A 19,775-nucleotide genomic window follows, 5' to 3' on the forward strand; every position below is an offset into this window, starting at 1 on the left:
AAAGTTTGTTCCTTCATATTCACTGCGGGGTCGTTGGATCCGACTTCACAGGACGCGCTTCCATTTGGTCCCCCTCTGTGCGCAAAGCACTTTCCAGAATCACAAGCGCGGTCATGGAAATCAAGACGACAGTCCTTCCTTTGCCTAAAAGACAAATCTGTGCTCCTCACTCGTCCAGTTTAAGTCTTTATCTGCGGTGATAAGATCGTGCGCAATCACTTTCCCCCGGACCGCAGCTTACACACCGACGACCGCACGTTGCTTCTCACTCTGCTTTGTGTTGATATTCTCGTCTTTTTTCTTTTTTCTCCTCTCGCTGCAATTCATGCAATCCCGTCACTTCCTATCCGTCGGTATCCCACAGTCCGCCTGGCCTCCTAACTTTTCTGGTGAGTGTGTGAGTGAGTGAGTGTAGTGATGGTAGTAAACTCTTAAAGCTATACCAACCTCTGAAAACTCTGCCCATCCCCCTAAAGGCCTCATGAGATCCCTCTGCACTCCAGCGAGAAGGCTGCTCCACTAATACCCCCAACAATCACAACAAAGGTTGGTGTTAGGATTTGTAAATCACTGCTCTCTGGCTGCTGAACTTGTCATGTAGGGATAAATAAAATACATGGGTTATAACCTGCAGCTGCTGGTGAGCGTCCAACTAGACGCCATAGCAATTACCTCTGCAAACAAACTATTTATACATTTTTTCAACGCAGTTGTTTCCCCAGTTTTACAAAATGTTATTACAAATGCATGTCACAGTCAGACAACTGTACAATGGATTCACACAATGCTGATTAAGCCCGTCAGCTTAATGGAATTAGAACACTTTACAAGAGGCGAGCAACACTTTATGAGTTGAGCAAGCAAAACATGAACCACAAAATCAAAATTCACTAAATGCAAACAAAATATTCTTTTAATCATTCAAAAATACGTTGTTTGAAAATACACTTTTTGTTTACAATGATTAGTTCTTAGCGCCGTGTTTTTTTGTTCGCAATTCTGACCAGGGGCGGGCCTTAGGAAGCTGTACGCAGTAGCCAATCAGCAGGCATCTTCCTAAGGCCCGCCCATGGTCAGAATTGCCAGAGAGTCATTTATTTGATATCACCTTTATTTCACCAGGTAATACATCTTACATTTATCAGATCGAGATCTCCTTTAAAAAGGGTGACCTGGCCGTGAGGTCAGGAGTAGCACATGTCGTACTTAATATCACAAATACAAGAAACATCAATCACAAACAATTAAATTAAAGTAAAACAGTGGTTTAAAAGTGCAAAGGAGTTGCCAGTGAAAGAGCAGGGAGTTGTGCGTCATTTTGGATGGAGCGAAAAGCTTCAAATGAAATTAGTTTTGTCTGTTCAGTCTGGGGAGCGTTCCAAGCAGCAAAACTGAACGCCACTTTTCCCCAGTGCAGTCCCAACATGTGGAGCAGTCACTGGACCGTAAGGCGTATGGTGGCTTATAGTCCTTTGCAGAGAGATGCATAAATGGGAGGAAACTAAACCAAGACGGGCCTTGTAAATCAGAATCAGCCACAACACAAGGCACAGTGATGGACAGAATCTAAAGACTGCAGACATCTGGCTGACGCACTCGTACACAGGACGTCATCATAATCAATCAAAGGTAAGAAGGTCGGCGATGCAAGAAGTTCCCGACCTCTGAGGGAGAAGCAAGATTAAAAAGAATTTTGCAAATGGATGTGTTTCCTTTTCCTGTACCATATAATAAAATAAAATCTTACGTATATATTTGGATGCTGAAACATGTGAAAATAAACACTCCACCACCTGCAGCATAATGTGTGTTTTATTAATTGTCACCTCTTTAACGACCAAACTGAAAAAAAAGCCTGTAACATAACACGATCTGAAGGTTTTGTGCCGCAGTGTATCAGCATTTCACGCTGATGTGAACCAATATATGCAAGTATTTTGTCCTGGCTGACACAATCGATCAATAACGGCCAACTTTAAAGCAACATCCTGTTGTTTTTCAGTAGTTTCTCTGACAGTTCGTGTTGCGTTACCACCCCGCTGAAATAAATCTATCAAATAATGATCACTTTCAAAGACATATTGATTCACAGGCTCCAGATGAAAGAGGTAAAAAATCCAGGGCGCTCCCTTATTTCCCTGCTGTACAGTGTGTGATTTAATTTTACGACGTCCTTAAGGTGAAGCTTGTCAAGCCTGAGGCGAGAGCTGCCAAACAAAGAGACGCTGCCTATCTGCAGGAAGATCTCAGAGCCACATTAGACGATACATTATCACTGTGTGTTGTCCTAAAGGGATGGTGACATCCAGTTACTGTGCGTTATCTCTATCCAACTAACGCACTGCATTGTGGGTGGGCTGAGCCCGACGAGCTGGTAACCCCAAATGAGGCTGCACTTGAGTGCTGCTAAGACCGAGAGGTGGTCGCTTCAGTGAAGGGGAAAACAAACAGAGAGGCCATAAAGCAGAGCAAACAGGCTGGACCCAGATAGACTGGGGGAGTGGAGGTCAGGCAAACACACCTCTTTTGTCATGGAGTCCTCGAGGCTCCTTCAGCTACATCTTTAGTTGGACGGTCTAAGCTGCAGGACACATTTAGTGGCTAAAAAGTGAGGTGACGGGGTGCATGAATGTCACCAGGTAAAATCTCACTAAACCATGTCTAACGACTCCTACACTGTATACGCTTTTCTATAATCCAAGGCTGGCTTTGTGCACTTGGCTCACCGTCGTGCTGTGTCTGTACAAACGTTAAGTCCAAAGTGCAGTCACTCTGTGCGGCTGTTTGCCTGCAGAGATAAAGGCAGGAGACGAGGACACGGCAGCGCTCAGTGGGCGTTTAACCAGCAACCCTGTTCACCTGCAGTAAGCGCAGACACGTGGAGAAGTGCTTGTCCACCTCACTCGCCTTTAAAAAACAAACAAGAAGACACAAAAGAGAAACAGCTAGACAGAAATGAACACTTTAAAGTTTATATATGTTGGTCATATAAAATGAATCTCCATGCTTTTAATTCCCTTATTTACTGTACTTTATTCTACCTTTGAAGCGATTACTTCCACCGCAGTATTCTCTCGCGTGTTCCACTTGAAATGGAAAGAAGGTTGTTTTCATTCCTTAAGATAAAACCTATGAAATAGACACCAGCTTTGTTTTGTTTTTGTTTTTTTCCAGAAAGTCTCCTGCAAACTCTGTATGGATGATTTTTCCATCTGAACAACACAGCTGCAAACAGTGTTTTACCTAAACACACATATCATATTGGCTTCCTGTGGCAGTGGATTTGAATTAGAAACACATTCAGTCACTCTTTAGTAATACTATGTATATAATATATATATATATATATGTATATGTGAATGATGACGAATTACAGGCCCTTTACTATGTTTCCATTTCAACATCTGAGTAATTGTTTGGATAAAAAAGGGGAAGATCACAGAGGAGGTTCATGGTTGTTGTAGAGGAGGACACGAGGACACAACGGAGGGGACAAGATGGACACTAAATGGAGAAGCTGAAAGAAGAAGAACTTAAGTTGGTAATCTGAAAAATATGATATCAGACATCTGATACTGAAGGAGTCAAACTATAAAACAGCAAAACAAAAATATGGGATTAAATGCATGACACGGTTGTGAAATAATCCTCCATGACTTCAAATACTCTCAGCTCTCCACCTCCACTTAGGAAAGCGAGGTATTTCCAGCCTTTGATGAGGGACAATTGTGCTTATTTGTATGGTATTTAGCTTTGACTACGGTCCAGTTCAGTCATGTGTGTGTGTGTGAGTGTGTGTGTGTGTGTTTGACTTGCGCACACTTAACTGGAAATGGTTGTTTTTTTTTGTGCCACCCAGACAGGACTTTGCACCATAACAGCATAATAAAAGCATGGAACCAACTCTTCTTTTAAATCCACACAGTAGCGTAGATTAAAGAGTGAAAAATCGATCACACAGTAATACCCTTAATGCTCCCCGTATGGCTGTAAGAGTTCACTCCTTTACACAAAGCATTCAGGAGTAATCAGAACACCTCCATTTACGTCTGCGTCTCTGCAGACTGAGGAGAGGCAGTGGTGGAAAGAAAGGCTTTTGTGATTGATCTGTGGCGGATCTCTCCTCCACACGGATGCCAGAAGTGTTTGTGTGTCGCTCGTGTGTGTGTGTGTGTGTGTGTGTGTGTGTGTGTGAACAGTATTTATATAAGGATTTTGCAGTAGATGAAATCAAGCTGCTCTGCAGTCCTCTGATGATATTTCCATGTCTTTGTAGTCCCTTCTTTTCTTCCCTCTGCTTAAATGCTCTGTTGACAGTGTGTCGGGGCAGCAGCCAGGCGCTCGGTGATCTCCCTGCTTTAGGCTGACTGAAGGTATCCCCTTACATATACTGTACTGTCTGTGGGACTCTCTGCTGGAAGGAACACAGGCTCACATGGAGGGAAAGAAAGTAGAGAGCTTTTTCTGGAAACGTCGGCGTGCTTTACACCACGTCGGGAAGAAAAGGAAGAATAATACGAGGAAGACTCACACATATGAAATTACAAAGAATGCATTAGTCATTACTGAAAGGAGAAAGAGAGTTTAAAGGAAATATTTACTCAGTATAGTATTGGAATGTGTGTTTTGGCTACCTTACCGTTTCATGCTACTTGATTAGTTTACCACCTTACTGTCAGTTCTTATCGGTTCCTTTAGACCAGGGGTGTCAAACTCAATTCCTGTGTCCAAGCTGAGGGCCTGATGAGACAGATATATTGTCCATTTCCATGTGCCTGTTTTCCTCTGCTGTATTTCAGTAGAACAGCACTTACAGGCCTCTTGTCACATGTATCTTCTCTTTTTTAATAATTGTCTGTACTTTCATTTTTACTAGATTTCTAAAGCTAAAAGAGAGGGAGCCACATACAAATGAGGGGCTGAGGTAAGTTGATTGGTGTGGTACTGATCAGTGAGTCAGTGAAGAAAGACATATTATCTTGTGGGCCTAATATAATTGCATGGTGGGCCAGATGTGGCCCGCGGGCCTTGAGTTTGACACCTGTGCTTTAGACTATAGATGTGAACGTCTTGCAAAATAACTGCCATAGGTTTAACCTCCAGGTAAAACTTTATGGAAAAGTTCAAATTAGCCTGATTAGTTGTCAGTGTAAGTCATCAAATAACTGACTTGAACAAGAGTAAAACCTACACGTTTGACTTGTTCTGTCAACATTATGAACAACCTTTTACTTCAGACACACAAGTGTTACTTCCAATACTGAATATTTCCTTTACCTTACAGAGAAAAGCGCAACACCCGTACAGATACTTCCACATCTCACACAATAACTACCACGACTAAATACTTCCATGGAAAGTCCCATAGCATTAATGACGGAAAGAAAGAAAGAAAAAAAGAAAGAAAGAAAGAGAGAGAGAGAGAGAGAGTGGGAGCAACAAAGAAGAGAAAAGAGTTCTTTTGAGTCATGAAAACAAATAAACATGTTTGGGCCTATAGCTCAGAGCATTAAAGCCCACAGTGAGAAGGTTTTCTGGCAGAGGCCCAGCAGCAGCAGATGAAAGACAATCCCACTTTAAACACAGTCCCCTATATCATTTACCTTTTCCTGAATGTGGCAGGACAAAGCTGTAATGAACTAATAGCTGAGGCAGACCGACTTCTTACTACAAAATATTTTCACAAACACTGGAAAGCGTCTGCTGCACGGTGTAATTACAGAGTATTAGAGGTCTGTCCCAGTCGGCCCGTGTGTGTATCAGGTAAACCTCCAGCCAATACTTTCACAAACAGAAACACATCCAAGCTCAAAGACGTTCAGGTTTTAGGAGCCACTTCATTGTTGTTGATTAAATGTTTCTGAGTTCAGATTCTTCAGCAGTGCTCCCTTCATCAGATGTTAGTGATTTAAATCCTGTTTGTAAGGAAACACAAGACTCACAAAACATCTGTGCGGGATTTGGGAGCATTTCCTTGCCTGGTTAATTAATCCAAAGTCTCGGGCTGCTGGGGTTAAGGCAGAAATGACTACATTTTTAACAATGTTGCTGTGAATTATTTCGACGTTCATGTGTCACCTACAGTTAAGTTCACATGCTTTAAACTGCAGTTGATGATGTTACTCTACACACACTCCGCAGATCTCACCATACAGTGGTTTTTTTTTTTTTAATCAAAAACAATGCACAATACTCGCCCACATGGAAGCAGTGATGTTATTCAACGTTGTCTGATGTCACTATTTTCCAGAAGTCATCTGTGACGTCCAAAATAATCATTTGTTTGACTTACTTAATCACAGGGTTGGTGGGAATTTTCACAAAGTACACTAGTTTGGCTAACCCCTTTGCTGAATCAGCTCTGCTGTGGGCTGCGAGGGACACAATGGGAACCAAACCTATGTGCCAAAATAAACTGAGGACAAAACTCAGACAAAACTGAAGCCTAAACTTTTGGATACTGAGTATTTTCTTGTATGCAAAACAGTTACTGTCAGTTCCAAGTTGCATTAGCACAATTTCACTGCTTTCAGTTCACTCTCACAGCTCAACATGTCATAGTTAATCACAATAAGCAACTGTTTTTTTTTTAGTGAAAAGGCAAAATGTTCAGGACCTGCTGCTCAGCACCGAATGGCACAAACAATAATTGAGAAACGGCACTTTTCCACTATACACTTCTAGCACGAGGTTCCAAGCCGGTCCATTACAGGGACACACATAGAGACAAACAACCGTCCACTCTCACACTTAAGGTCAATTTAGAGTGTCCAATTTGCCTAATCCCCAAATTGCATGTTTTTGGACTGTGGGAGGAAACTGGAGAACCTGGGGTCGCGAACCTGGGTTTTCTTACTGCAAAGGCAAGTGTTCAGCAGCTCATGAATCTTATAATTCCCCCCAGAGAATTGCAGAGACCAGAACAGAGCTAAAGGAAGAGAAAGTAGGGCTTATGTGGTCGGGGTCACGGTGAATCTGTGAGTGAATCTGATGCCTCCCAGCAGCAAATGGTTTGTCTTGCTGTGTCAAATAACTCCCAATGCAGTCACTGGCAGCTTCTCAATGACCAGAGTCTGTGTTTGAGCACAGCCAATGTGAAAATGGGAAAATCATTATGTTAATTAGGGTTGGCAAACATCTCTGCCAAATCAAATATGCAGATCCGCGGTGTTGCGCCCCCTAGAGAGGCAGACAGATACTCCATGTGTCCATCTGTCATCAGGGCCTACTTTACTTCACTAACAGGCCTGCTTGTCATACTGATAAGAGGCCGCTGTAATTGCGGTGTGGAAACCGAGTCACGGCACGGATGCTGCTGCACCGCCAGCACACAATCAAGATGCCTACTTCAGATTATCATGCTATAAAGACACCTCTGCAAAATGTCACGTCGCTTTCTTTCTGTAGGACTAGCAGCTCCAACTGTCCACGGCCAGACTGCGTCTCTCTTCACATACTGAGCAAATATGTGCACAGGAAAAGAATTAAAGTAGGAGCCAAGTAGGAGCCTGTGATTAACATAATTAGACATTATTTATAATATTATCGTGATTCATTCTTGTGCTCTGCTTGGCTGGGGAACTATTTCTCTAACGGCTTCTCCCAAGAACAACAGTAAAGTATTAAGGTTCCTGTTTTTGGATGGTTATACCGTAAATTCTAAATTGAGTTGGAACCTTAAGGCTCTTTTTTAAACAAGTCTTTTATGTGTGCAGAGTTTAGTTAAAGTTGAGAAACATACCAGTGTAAATGGCATTAGAAAAGGATGTTATATAAAATATAAAGAATTTACCAAAGGGAGTGTTTCTCCAACAAAATCTCTTTTGCAACTGCCTTTCACAAAGTTTGCTGGTGAATGACCTTTGCAAACATGACAAATGCAGTAGAGAACCAATGAAGACAAACAGAGGGTGATGCACACTTGTTATTTAAAAAACAACATGTATCACGAGCACACAAGCGACCTCCCTGTGTTCTGTGTCGGCTTGAGAGAGCAACAATACTCACCGAGCTGCTGCTGCTATGTAGGAAGTGGATACTCCAGCTGAGATGGACTCCTTTTTATATCTGAATGTTTTACATACAGCTCGTGTTGCCTTGCACGGCAGCCATTTTGCTGCACAGCTGTTTCTGTTGACATTAACGACGGGTCTGTTCGGTTCACGTCAGTCGTGTTAGAGTTAGTGACAGTGAACCAGCCGGCACACTGAAGCTGAGGGAGCTCAATGGAACTGTCATTATCCTACTGTGACCTGTCAAAAATGATGAACACACATCCTCTACGTATGAAATAAAATGGATAGCGGTGTATGGGTGATTTTGGACGACATACTAACCTATGACTTTTTTGCATGATATTGGACGACATACTAACCTATGACTTTTTTGCATGATTTTGGACGACATACTAACCTATGAATTTTTTGTCACATTTTGGACAACATACTAACCTATGAATTTTTTGTCACATTTTGATCTAATGTGAATTTTACCCCCTTACATCATAGCTGTTACCATTTTACATACACATGAAAAAAATCATGGTGATTTGTTCATTTGTCGCTGAGATAAACTTGTTAAACTGGACTTTGTGTGTTAAATTTCACCCGTTATCGCCAGGTGACACGTTTGCATTTTGCATTTCCGTAATTACGCAGCGGTTTGTGCTGTTGGAAAAATCCCAACGCTTTCTGAAAACTGAGAAGTTGCACGTCAAACAGTCAACATGTGTTGCATTTTGCCAGAGAATCGGCATCTTTATCTCCAGAAAGTAAAGAGTTGGAAAATCACCTGTACATAAGTTTCCATTTTTTTAGCCTGTTTTTGGACATTGAGACATAACAAATGTTACTTCAAATATGTTTTACACTGTTCAAATGTCTAATAGAACATGCAAAATCTGGTATTCATGGACAACTACGGTGTTTTTTTTTTAAATAAAACTTTTTGTCACAGGACATTTTCTGACCAACAAAAGAAAAGTCCAGCGGGGTTTAAGTGCCACCATGTAAAAATAACCATATGTACAAAGTAACCCATGACTGCAGGAAGGAAGACGCACAGACCTGCGAGTACTTTTGACTTCTTTTTTTATTACAGTATCAGACCAGTCCATCATTTTCTTTAAAAAAAAAAGAAAGAAATCATCAGTCAAATATCTACAAAATAATTTGTTTATATAGACATTAGTCGTTTACAAGGCCTCGCCGCATAGTCAGTCAAGTGAATTGATCAAATAAAGATTAACAGACAAGACAAATATCTGTCAGCGATATTCTGAGCTGTGAGTGTGATCAGAATCAGTCGGGAGTGTTTTTAATCTGGCTTTTCTCCTCTGTGCCAAAAGCTAAACCCTTGCTTTTATTTTGAAGGACCAAAATGTTACAGTTTGGGCCAAGTCATTTCTGGGACAATAGAATGTGTGAACGCTAATGAACGCCACGGTAAATCTGTCGATGATAAAAAAATATTTCATAATTACTATCCACAGCATCTATGTCAGGAGGAGTATAATCCTTCAGTTTATCAGTACATGATATAGGAAAATGAACATGGGAGGAAGCACTGACAGTAAATCACGGTCATTTTTTCAGACACAAACCAGTCACATTGAAATCTATTTCCCATAGTTATCAGTAAACGACAGTTTCACTCTGATATCGGACATGGTGAAGGCACAAAGAACAACGTTAGTCTCAGGCAGTAATCTATGTCACCTGCACTAAATCACTGCATCAGAGTGAAACAAAAAAAATAAAAAGATCAAAATCACCAGCAAACAGAAACCAACGCAGAGAGAAGAGACAGGGAAACAAAAGCAAAAAACAAACCAAACAAACGTCAGCAAATTAGACTGAAAACAGGAAAAAGAAAACAATAAAATCAACACAGACTCAAGCTTTGACCTTCACCCAGTGCGTCCTGGGTAGCAGCTTAAACCAGACTGACTTGTATTGTAACAAAGAGTGCATGTGCTGCTGGATGCTGCACATGTCACAGTACCTAGCCCCGGCTCCTTCACACTCACCTGTGTGTGTGTGTGTGTTAGTGTGTTTTTGTGTTTCGATGAATTCACTGGCCACCGTCCACCTTCTCCTCCACCTCCACCTCCTCCTCCAGCTCCACCAGAGGAGCGTGGCGATTGGCCTGAGAGCCCTCACTAAAGAAAACCTTCTTAATCACACCGGACTTTGGCGCCCGGATTGTGTGCTGCGGAGACGACGGAGAGACAACAAACCCGGTCAAATTCAATAGAAAACACAGTAGAGAGAGTGTGTGTGTGTGTGGGGGGTGGGGGTTTACTAGTGCTACTTAGAATATCGCCGGGCAAAACAAGATCAAAACACTGTTATACTGACAAACACAGAGGCACATTTATTTATATTAAAAAGTTACGCACTACAGCTTTAAATGTACCACACACCCTCCCTTGTGAAGATAACTGGTTAAAGTCAAGTCTGCGTGCGTCTGTACTTATTTCTTTGTGAAGTCCAAGAAAATGTAAAACCTGTCTTTGTGAGTACATTTTGACCCTGTGGGGACATTTTTGTGGGGACATTTTTGTCTGGACCCCACAACTTTAAGGGGCTTTTTCTATGATGTGTCTTCACTAAAACATAAAAATAGGTTTGTGTGTGTGTGTGTGTGTATATGTGCATGCTCACCTCCATCTTCATGGCGATCATGACCATCAGTGGATCTCCTACAGCCACTTTATCTCCAACCTTCACCAGCACCTGAGGACAGCACAGCAGAGAACGTTCAGAGTGAATTAAAGACCATTCATGTCTTTCAAATTGAGTTTGTACACGTTTACAAAAAACGTCAGCTTCACTTCGCCGAGCATCGTAAACACTTCTACACTCTGACATGACCTCATAAATAATGGACAAGGTGCAGGAAGAGTATTGCATTTACTTAACACAGTCATACATATAACCATTATAATACACAAACACTTAGAACAAGAAAAGGAAATTAATAACACTCAGTCGTTTAATTTTGTTGTGATGAAGTAACACATGCAGTTTAATAATGAATATGCAAACAAATCTAAGCAGTAATGAAATACACAGTTGGATCATTTAAACTGATGACTGGAGGTGGTTTTCTCTAAAAACTTCACAGCTCCTTTCAATTAAATTGTGACAGGCAACAAACTGTTCATAAAATGCCTCTTGATGCATCTGAATTTTCCTTTGAAAAGATAATGTCTTTAATGGACGATCATTTAATAATCAGATGAAGTTCATTCCATTATTTTATATTAATACAAATGGTCTGTATTTATACAGTGCTTTTCTAGTTTACAGCTGCTTCACACTAAGAATTTTGTCATTCATCCAGTCGCTCGCTGCGGGCACAGCCGTCAGGAGCAAAACGGAGGTTAAGTGTCTCGTCCAGACACATCGACTTCATCCTTCCAATTTAAAGACGACTCCCTCTACCACTGATCCACTGACACCACTGAATGTATTCAGTGCAGCAGAACACAAGGATTTGATTTAATCCTTGAGTTTAACACTGGTTCACACTGGATGTGTGGCGTGTGCTTCGCTGCTGTGCAGGGCCTCACTTGCAATTCAGCATCGACACTAACACCAACACTGGTCACTGATAAACTAAATACATTATTTTAATAAGACATTATTAATGACATTTTTTATTCTAGTTCTGTTTTTTATGTAATAACCGTTTATAAGATCATGTTGAGAGCAATCGTTGTTGTACTCTGGAGTTCTATGAAAGGCTTCACAAAAAAATGTTAGCATTAAATTCACTGCAATCATAACCACACTGACCTTCTCTATGGTTCCAGTCATGGGGGCCACTGCTCCACCCTGAGCTCCAGAGCCACTCACACCAGCCAGATACTTGGGCACTGGCACAGACACCTGAGAGCTTCCCTCCTGCACAAAACATGCCAAAATGTCACACAGTAAGACAGCTATCAATACATGATCTTATTGTGAATAAATCTGCTGCCTTTTGAAAAGTCTGTAGCTGACTTTGTGCGGCCTATTTACACCAAGTTTGAGAACCACTGAATTAGACAAATGTCAGTTGTTCTAAATCCTGTAAATGAGCATCAGTCCCTGTGAGAGGTGTTTGCTTCTGCTTCACTGACTTATGGAGTCTGTAAAATGCAAATTGTGAACACACACACATGGTCGATGTAGAGTGAGGTCACTCCACTGACAGTGGAGCAGTGGTTTTAGGAACGTACAGCAGAGAACAGGTGGACGGTGTTGTCCAGGATCACTAGTTTGGGACGCGACAGCACTCCATTGACAGAGCAGTGGAGATACGAAGCTCCACCCTCGACCTCTACCTCCCCAGTCACGTGGTATGCCTCCTCACCAATCTGTAAAAAAATCAACATCATTTATGATAAATGAGCACTTCAGTTCACATCTATTATTGTATTTACATATTTAACTATAATTATAGCTGTTTATTATTCAACATATAGAGAAAAAAGTACCTAAAAACAAGAAACACTGTAACCTTTCAATGAGAATTATGCCATAAAAAAGTTTTTTCCAGCTCACCTGCATACTGTAGCTTCCATCTTTGTTATACTTGATCAACACATCAACTTCTGGAGACACAGATGAGAAGAAATGGTTTAAAAAGAGACAAAAAGTAGGGTGGGAAAAAGTCCTTATTGGAATATCATCATCATCATCATCATCCTCCTGACACCACTGAACTTATTTTTGGCCTTGCAGTGACACTTTTATTAGACGCTTTAAATAATGTATGTGACTTCATTAACAAACTGTCAGAGAGCAGACCAGCCCTCAACCTCATTATTCAAACAGTCATTAAACTGAAGCAGATGCACAGTTATGAGTCAACCTCAGCGATACTGAGCTGCTTATTACAACAACTACAGCAACAACAAATCAAGTAAATTCACTCTCTCATCACCTGTTCCTCTGAAATATCCTGCACATATAATGTTTGTTTTTGAACAAGTAAAATAATCCTGTTAATGGAAAAGTAATTTGATGACATCTACTTCTGATGCAGCAGCAGAACAGGAGTCACTTCACGTACACCAGGGGGCAGTAAAGCTCATTAGTATGACTTGTACTTACTTTTGTCTCCCACTTGCAGCTTCATACTTCTGTTAAACTCAATGTTGCTTCTCCAGCCACTGCTGCCGCCAAATGGGGAGAAAGGATCTGAAAAATCACACAAACACAAACGTATTATGTGTTGTATTATTTGTAAATAGCAGTAAATGGTTCATCCTGACATGACACATTGTCTACACTCACCAGCGGAGGCTTGTGTGAACTCCTGTGTGTGTTTCCTCTCCTGCAGCACCAGGCCCAGGGCCGCCTGGCAGATTGTCATCCCGCACGGAGGTGTGGGAGCGGGGAATAAGTGAGTGTGGTACTGAGGGATGAAGCTGGTGGACACATTCCCAGCCTCAAACTCCCGGTGGCCCGAAAGATTCAGCAGAAACTCTATGTTGGTATTCAGTCCGACGATCTGAGGACAGACACAGACAGAGGGTGCAGTGAAAAGTTTTGCATTTGTTTGTTGTATAATTTATGTCAAATCCGGCCTCGCATGGCGGGGCTTGAGGTTTTGTAAATACATTTATCTCTTAAGACTCAAGTCTTATTCACACTACACAGTTTTCAGCTCAGAAATGTTCTTCTAGCGGACAAATTTTGCAAGTCGCTGCAAGTCCGATCCCACAGACCCCGACCTTTTTGAGCCGCGCTGGAAATCGGATCAGTTTGTGAAAAATCCAGCCACCTCAGGCAATCAGAGATTAGGAAGAGGTGACGACCGCTGAAACCCAAAAATGAATACCAAAATAAGAATGCCTTAATAAATGCTGAGCAGTTGACCTGGAGACATGAACCCCTTTTCCTGTGTGACTTCTCACATGTGGTTTTGTGGTCAGTCATAATCTCATCCTAGGTAGTTTGTCTCTGAATAACATGAAAATGATCAACCTTGTGCGTGTGCGTGTGTGTGTGTGTACATTATACTGCCGTAAGCAGTAACGCAACTTCTTCAGGGCAGCCGATCGGTCCTTTCCCCACACCACAAGCTTGGCGATCATTGGGTCATAATGTGCCGACACCTCATCCCCTAAAACACACACATACACAAGTACAGGTCAGTGATTTATTTATAACTGACTGAACATGTCATGTGATAATCTTACATTAGCTAAACTCCATAACGGAAAGAAATCTAATAATTGTTTCCGACGCATAGAACTGCCACAGAGGAGAAAACTAAATCTGAGCCGTTTCTCAGTATAACAAAATTGTTTTTGTTACCTTAAAGTTGGGTTTATTGATTGATCATTGCATGATGTTTACATCAGAGAGGGATGAGTTTGAAGGTGTAGAGGCTCTGTTTGCTCTGCGGTTCACAGCTGCAACAGTAACTCTCTCACTCCTCATTTATGTTTTGTTGTATACAGAGCTTCTTCACTGGCGATGCAAAGATTCTTCCCACACACTGGTATGAGTGAGTTAATGACATCTGATTATTCTGACCGATCACTGCACACGATTACAGTGTAATTCCTTGCACTTTGCTGCAGTGATTATGCGCCGTCATGCACAGCTGAAGGATTCAGACAAAATGTGTCTGCTGAAGACGCTTGACACTCTCTGGATGTTTTAATGGTAACACCCTCCTCGTTGACCCTCTGTCGAGGGATTTTAGCGTCTTCATTAAGCAGCTGTAGTCGGAATCCTTCAGCTGTGAACAACAGCGTGCCATCGCTGCAGGCAAGTACACGGAATAAGACTCTAAACATGTGCAGTAATCGATTCTTCTTCTTCGTAAGTCCGACTCGAACCAAACTTTTAAAAAAAAGATAGACTTCCACACCAACATAATATGATTAAATGCATATGTTTAATTAGACCTAAACTGGCCGAAGTGCTATACATTACACAGTCCCTGCCCTCAGGATTTAATCCAGAAATAGAAGAAGAAGCTGATCCATAGCAGAAGAAGGCAACAGTGAAAAAAACATGAAATGTCTCAAAGTAGGTGAATAGTAGAAAGACATGGAATGGTGCTTGGCTTAACTGTTCATAGAAAAGTCTTGGTTTTGTACACCAGTGTTGATTAACTGGATAATCAGAAACGATGATGACTGGAATATATCTCTGGCATTATCTATCATCATTATCTTCATTATCTGAATATATCTCTAAATATCTCTCGCATTTGCCAGAGATATTTATAAGTCTTATCTTTCTTTATTTGTTGTGCAATCAGCCAGTAAAGCTACTGTTAGAAAGAACAACAAAAGAATGTTGATGTTTGTTGTTAAATGATGAATGGGAAATATAAGCACAGACAGAGACTTGGATGTAGACCTCCTACCTTCCCTGACTCCAGTCTCTATGCGAGTGTGTTGATCTGGAGGAGGCGTGGAGAGATGCAGCAGTGGCCCCGCCCCTGGAAGGAAATCATTGTTTGGGTCCTCTGCGTAGATGCGAGCCTCAAAAGAGTGCCCCCTTAGGATGATGTCATCCTGAAGGAGAGGCAGACGCTCCCCTGCTGCCACCTGGAGGATTTCCACAAACATTATCAGTTTCTGAAAATAAAACCTCCAAAGAAAAATACCCAAAGTTTCCTTCTTTTTTTTTTTTTACCCTGAGCTGCCACTCCACCAGGTCAGTTCCAGTGATCATTTCAGAGACAGGATGCTCCACCTGCAGCCTCGTGTTCATCTCCATGAAGTAGAAGTTGTGCTGGGCATCCATTATAAACTCAACCGTACCTTCACAGGGAGACAATTATGACTTTAGTATACTATACCGTGTGTTCTGTTGTTATGGTAAAGGACTCTGTGTTTGTGTGTGTGTCTCACCTGCACCTACGTATTTCACAGCCTTGGCTGCTTTAACTGCTGCTTCTCCAAGTTTCGCCCGAACCTCTGGACTAATACCAGGCTGAAAAATATATGGGGTACACAATAAACAATATTAAACAAATATTTTCACATGATCGCTCAGGTATAGCACTGGAGATTTTCATTGTGTAACAAATCCAGCACTAAAGTGCCCCAACACAGAAGGTGATCTTCACATTATTCCACAAATTTTTCCAGCTTTCGTCATCACAGAAGTGAAAACCTTTATTTAATGTTCATCACCAGGTTCAGACCAGCTTTCTAGATCAATGTTGAGAGTAGTTTACAGTTGGGAGCAGGAAAAACAGCCATTTAAGCCAAAGTCTACACAAGGTTTTTCCCCAAACAATCAATGCATTTTACAGTTGCAATGTAAATGTTTGTTTTTCCAGTTACATGTTTCACATTTTGTTCGCAATTAGGAGAACTTGCCAATCTTTTTAAAAAGCTGTTTTCCAAGATATATTCAATGACAATTTAATTTCAGCCAACAATAATACCAGGATACATATATCCTGAATCTAAAACTTGCACATTCCCAGCAACAGATTAAACTCCTTATCAGTCAGATCATCACTGTGCACTCACCCCGGGTGCTTCCTCTATGATTTTCTGATGCCTCCTTTGCACACTGCAGTCCCTCTCAAACAGATAGACAACGTTACCGTGCATGTCTCCAAAGACCTGAACCTCTACATGTCTACAGGACACAGACAGGAGGAGAAATATTTTTAAACTACTTTAGTCAGTGTGAAATCAAGAATAAGGCAGAACTGGCTGGTTAGCATCAAGTGTTACCTGGGGTCCTCCACAAACTTCTCAATCAGCATGACGTCATCATTGAAGGATTTTCTGGCCTCTCGTCTCGCCGACGACAACTGCTCTAAGAATTCTGACTCTGAGTGTGCAATACGCATCCCCTAAACACACACACAAAACAAACAGAGTTATGTTTGTTGCCCAATCTTGAAGTCACGTCATCTGTTTCTCATCCTCACCTTCCCGCCTCCTCCTCGCACTGCTTTAATCATCACAGGGTATCCGATCTGATGAGCTTCTGCGTATAGCCTTTCATCTGACTGGTCTTCTCCGTGATAACCACCGACGATTGGCACTCCAGCATCTGACATGATGTGTTTTGATGTGCTGAAAGTGGTCACAGAGCAATAAAATACATGTTTTGATATTATTGCTTTATTTTTCTCTTCAGCTGCTCCTGGGCCTATCCCAATTCCTTGTAAGAGAACAACACACTTCCAAAGAGATATTACAAATATGTAATGTTTGCGTCACCTCTTAATGCCCATGTCTCGAATGGCAGCGGAAGGTGGTCCAATGAAGATGATGCCTTCATGTTTGCACGCCTCAGCAAACTCTGTGTTTTCTGATAGAAAGCCATAACCAGGGTGGACCGCCTACATGCCCCAAACACACATAGAAAGAATAAAATATTTTTTAAAAGTTTAATAACAACCTGAAAATTCAAGATTAAAAATATTTTATTTTCAAAAGACCACATGACAACACACAAGATAAAAACAGACCTATAATAATTCACTCACATGTGATCCAGACTTCTTGGCCACTTCCAAAACTTTCTCCATGGAGAGGTAACTCTCTTGGGATGGTGGAGGTCCAATATGGTAGGCTTCATCTGCCTACAAAACAAACAAAAAAAGAAAGAAAAAAAACTGTATTCTGTTTGACTGTATTCATTAAACATGTTGCAGAGAACAGGGAAGAACATGAAGACATGATACAAATGCATGCAGCCTCTCACCATGGCCACGTGCATGGAGTGTCTGTCTGCGTCACTGTACACTGCCACAGAACGGACGCCCATCTTCTTTGCTGTACGCATCACACGACATGCAATCTCCCCTCGATTGGCAATTAACACTTTCTCTATTCTTTTCACACCTAGAGAGGGAAAATTACTTTTGTCAAATGACAGCAACTGCTTTTAAATGAAGCCAGATAGAAGCCAAATTTCACTATACCAAAATAATTGTGATTCACAATACCTTTGCAATAACTGTTAAAATGTTATTTAATATACTGTATACTTGGACAAATGTGGGGCAGACCAGCAAAGTCATTTCTTGTTATGATAATTCTTGCAGTATCAACATTCACTGACCTCCTGACACATGCCTCACGCCTGTTTTGGTCCATGACAGTTTTCTGAACAGAGAAGGGTTAACAGTTTCACATGAAGAAAAAAATTACAATGTAAATAATAAAAACAAATAGAGCACATTTTGTATAGACAGTGGGTAACCAGGATAGATACAGCATGAGCCCATATAACGTATAACAAAATAATTCTATATTACTTTAAACTTAATACTATATTACTATATTACTAATTCTATATAATTTTATATAACTATAAGCTAAAGTTAAAACGTACAAGTTAAAATGAAGACAAGCTTAAAATCTGTCATTATCGATAATTAAAGCAATAAAATATCAGATAACCAAAAACTAAAACAATTCAGTTTGGTTTTAAACTTCCAAAAGCAAGAAACACTTGTCAAAGACAGAAGCATTTCACAAATCTGAGGCACACCATGTTTGTACAATGTATAAACATACTGATATACAGTAGGGGTGGGTCAAAATATCCATGTTTTCTCTCAGTGGCGCTGCTCAAATGAGAGAAACTTGGATGGAAGTTGTCAGGCTGAAGAAGAGGGAGCTTACAGCGGGATAATTTTGGAGAAAACTACGTTAAGAGATACCCAATCTATGTTGAATACGTAGAATTTTTGCACTTTGTTCTCTATGTTGTGAATAAATAAGAGAAATCGGGCACTTTTAACTTTTCAAATGTTTTCTAATGTTTTGTTTTCTTTAGTTAGACAGCAATGATGTACCACAATATGATTATATTGCAATCAATATATTCTATTGATTATCACAGAATTGTTGTATCGTGACATTATTGGTATCATGGAGCATGTAGTAAGGACCCTGTGAATCCCACCCCTTACAGTATATAGAACCTTGATTACGTTGGTATTTAAGAAAATTATAACACAACAAGGCGACTAAAATGTTGCTCAGCTCTGTCTGTCACATCCGTAAACCAGTAAATCAGTCCACATGTAGCATGTCGATAGTGAGAAGGTTATTGACATTTGTCCGTATAGGCTTCTACAACTATCCCCATTCATATAAAAACAGTACATAAACTGTGAAGTGAGTCTCTCCATAGGCAGATCGTTGACACACTTCAAATTTAAAAAATCAAACGAATTCCTTTAATAACCTCGAAGCTGAATGTGCAACGTTAGCCATGCTAACCGCTACCTTTATTTAACCTTGCTCTCGTACCGTCTGTACAGTTAAATAACCCGCAGCATGAAAAGCACAGTTCAATACGCTCATGTGCGGCTGATAAAGAACATTATTTGGTGCTATTGACTGGAAATAACTCTATAAACTTAGCTACAGAAGTGCATCTTCTGTTATTAGCTTCACAACACTGGTCCGGTTTAGATATGTCTGCGTCTGGAGGAATAAGTGAGTCAGTTTGATACAGACAGCAGCTAAAAATACGCGTTAGTACAATAATAATAATAATGATAATAATAATAATATGAAACACTCACTGTGTAAAGGCCCGCAGACCCTGCAGAGTGGGGAAACTCAAGATAACTGCAGCCATAGCTAACGGCTGCTAGCTCCGCTATGTTAACTGACTGACTGATCAACAGCCGCAGGAGGTGGAAAAGGCGAAGTGCTAATAGAGCTCTTTTAAACTCTTTTAAAATTACGCAGTTTGATTTAACTGCCGCTAACCACTTACTTTAAATCGTGGAAAGTAAATCTGCGGCTTCACAGTGTCACTTATGCACAG

At 40.9% G+C, this 19,775-nt stretch overlaps 1 protein-coding gene across 1 annotated transcript; it reads right to left on the reverse strand.

Annotated features, from left to right (window-relative positions):
* Positions 1-9,128: 9,128 nt before the first annotated feature.
* On the reverse strand, positions 9,129-19,712 carry mccc1 (methylcrotonyl-CoA carboxylase subunit). The gene is made up of 19 exons (XM_044044215.1): positions 19,528-19,712; positions 18,051-18,094; positions 17,691-17,830; positions 17,473-17,568; positions 17,204-17,325; positions 16,909-17,056; positions 16,709-16,830; positions 16,499-16,610; positions 15,869-15,950; positions 15,651-15,778; positions 15,379-15,562; positions 14,009-14,118; positions 13,287-13,503; positions 13,104-13,190; positions 12,552-12,601; positions 12,227-12,364; positions 11,802-11,909; positions 10,665-10,736; positions 9,129-10,209 (listed from the first exon to the last, which is right to left on the reverse strand). The coding sequence occupies exons 1-19, from the start codon at positions 19,581-19,583 to the stop codon at positions 10,072-10,074; spliced, it is 2,154 nt and encodes a 717-aa protein (XP_043900150.1). The 5' UTR covers positions 19,584-19,712; the 3' UTR covers positions 9,129-10,071.
* Positions 19,713-19,775: the final 63 nt, after the last annotated feature.

Source organism: Solea senegalensis, linkage group LG14 (genome assembly GCF_019176455.1).
Source record: "Solea senegalensis isolate Sse05_10M linkage group LG14, IFAPA_SoseM_1, whole genome shotgun sequence".
NCBI classification, from domain to species: Eukaryota; Metazoa; Chordata; class Actinopteri; order Pleuronectiformes; family Soleidae; genus Solea; species Solea senegalensis.

Coding starts and splice junctions, on each gene's coding strand:
- mccc1 (XM_044044215.1), bottom strand. CDS start 19,583: ATGGCTGCAGTTATCTTGAGTTTCCCCACTCTGCAGGGTCTGCGGGCC. Junction 14,119..15,378: donor AGAGACTGGAGTCAGGGAAG/GTAGGAGGTCTA, acceptor TGTGTGTTTTAG/GGGATGAGGTGTCGGCACAT. Junction 12,602..13,103: donor GCTGCAAGTGGGAGACAAAA/GTAAGTACAAGT, acceptor CTGTGTCTCCAG/AAGTTGATGTGTTGATCAAG.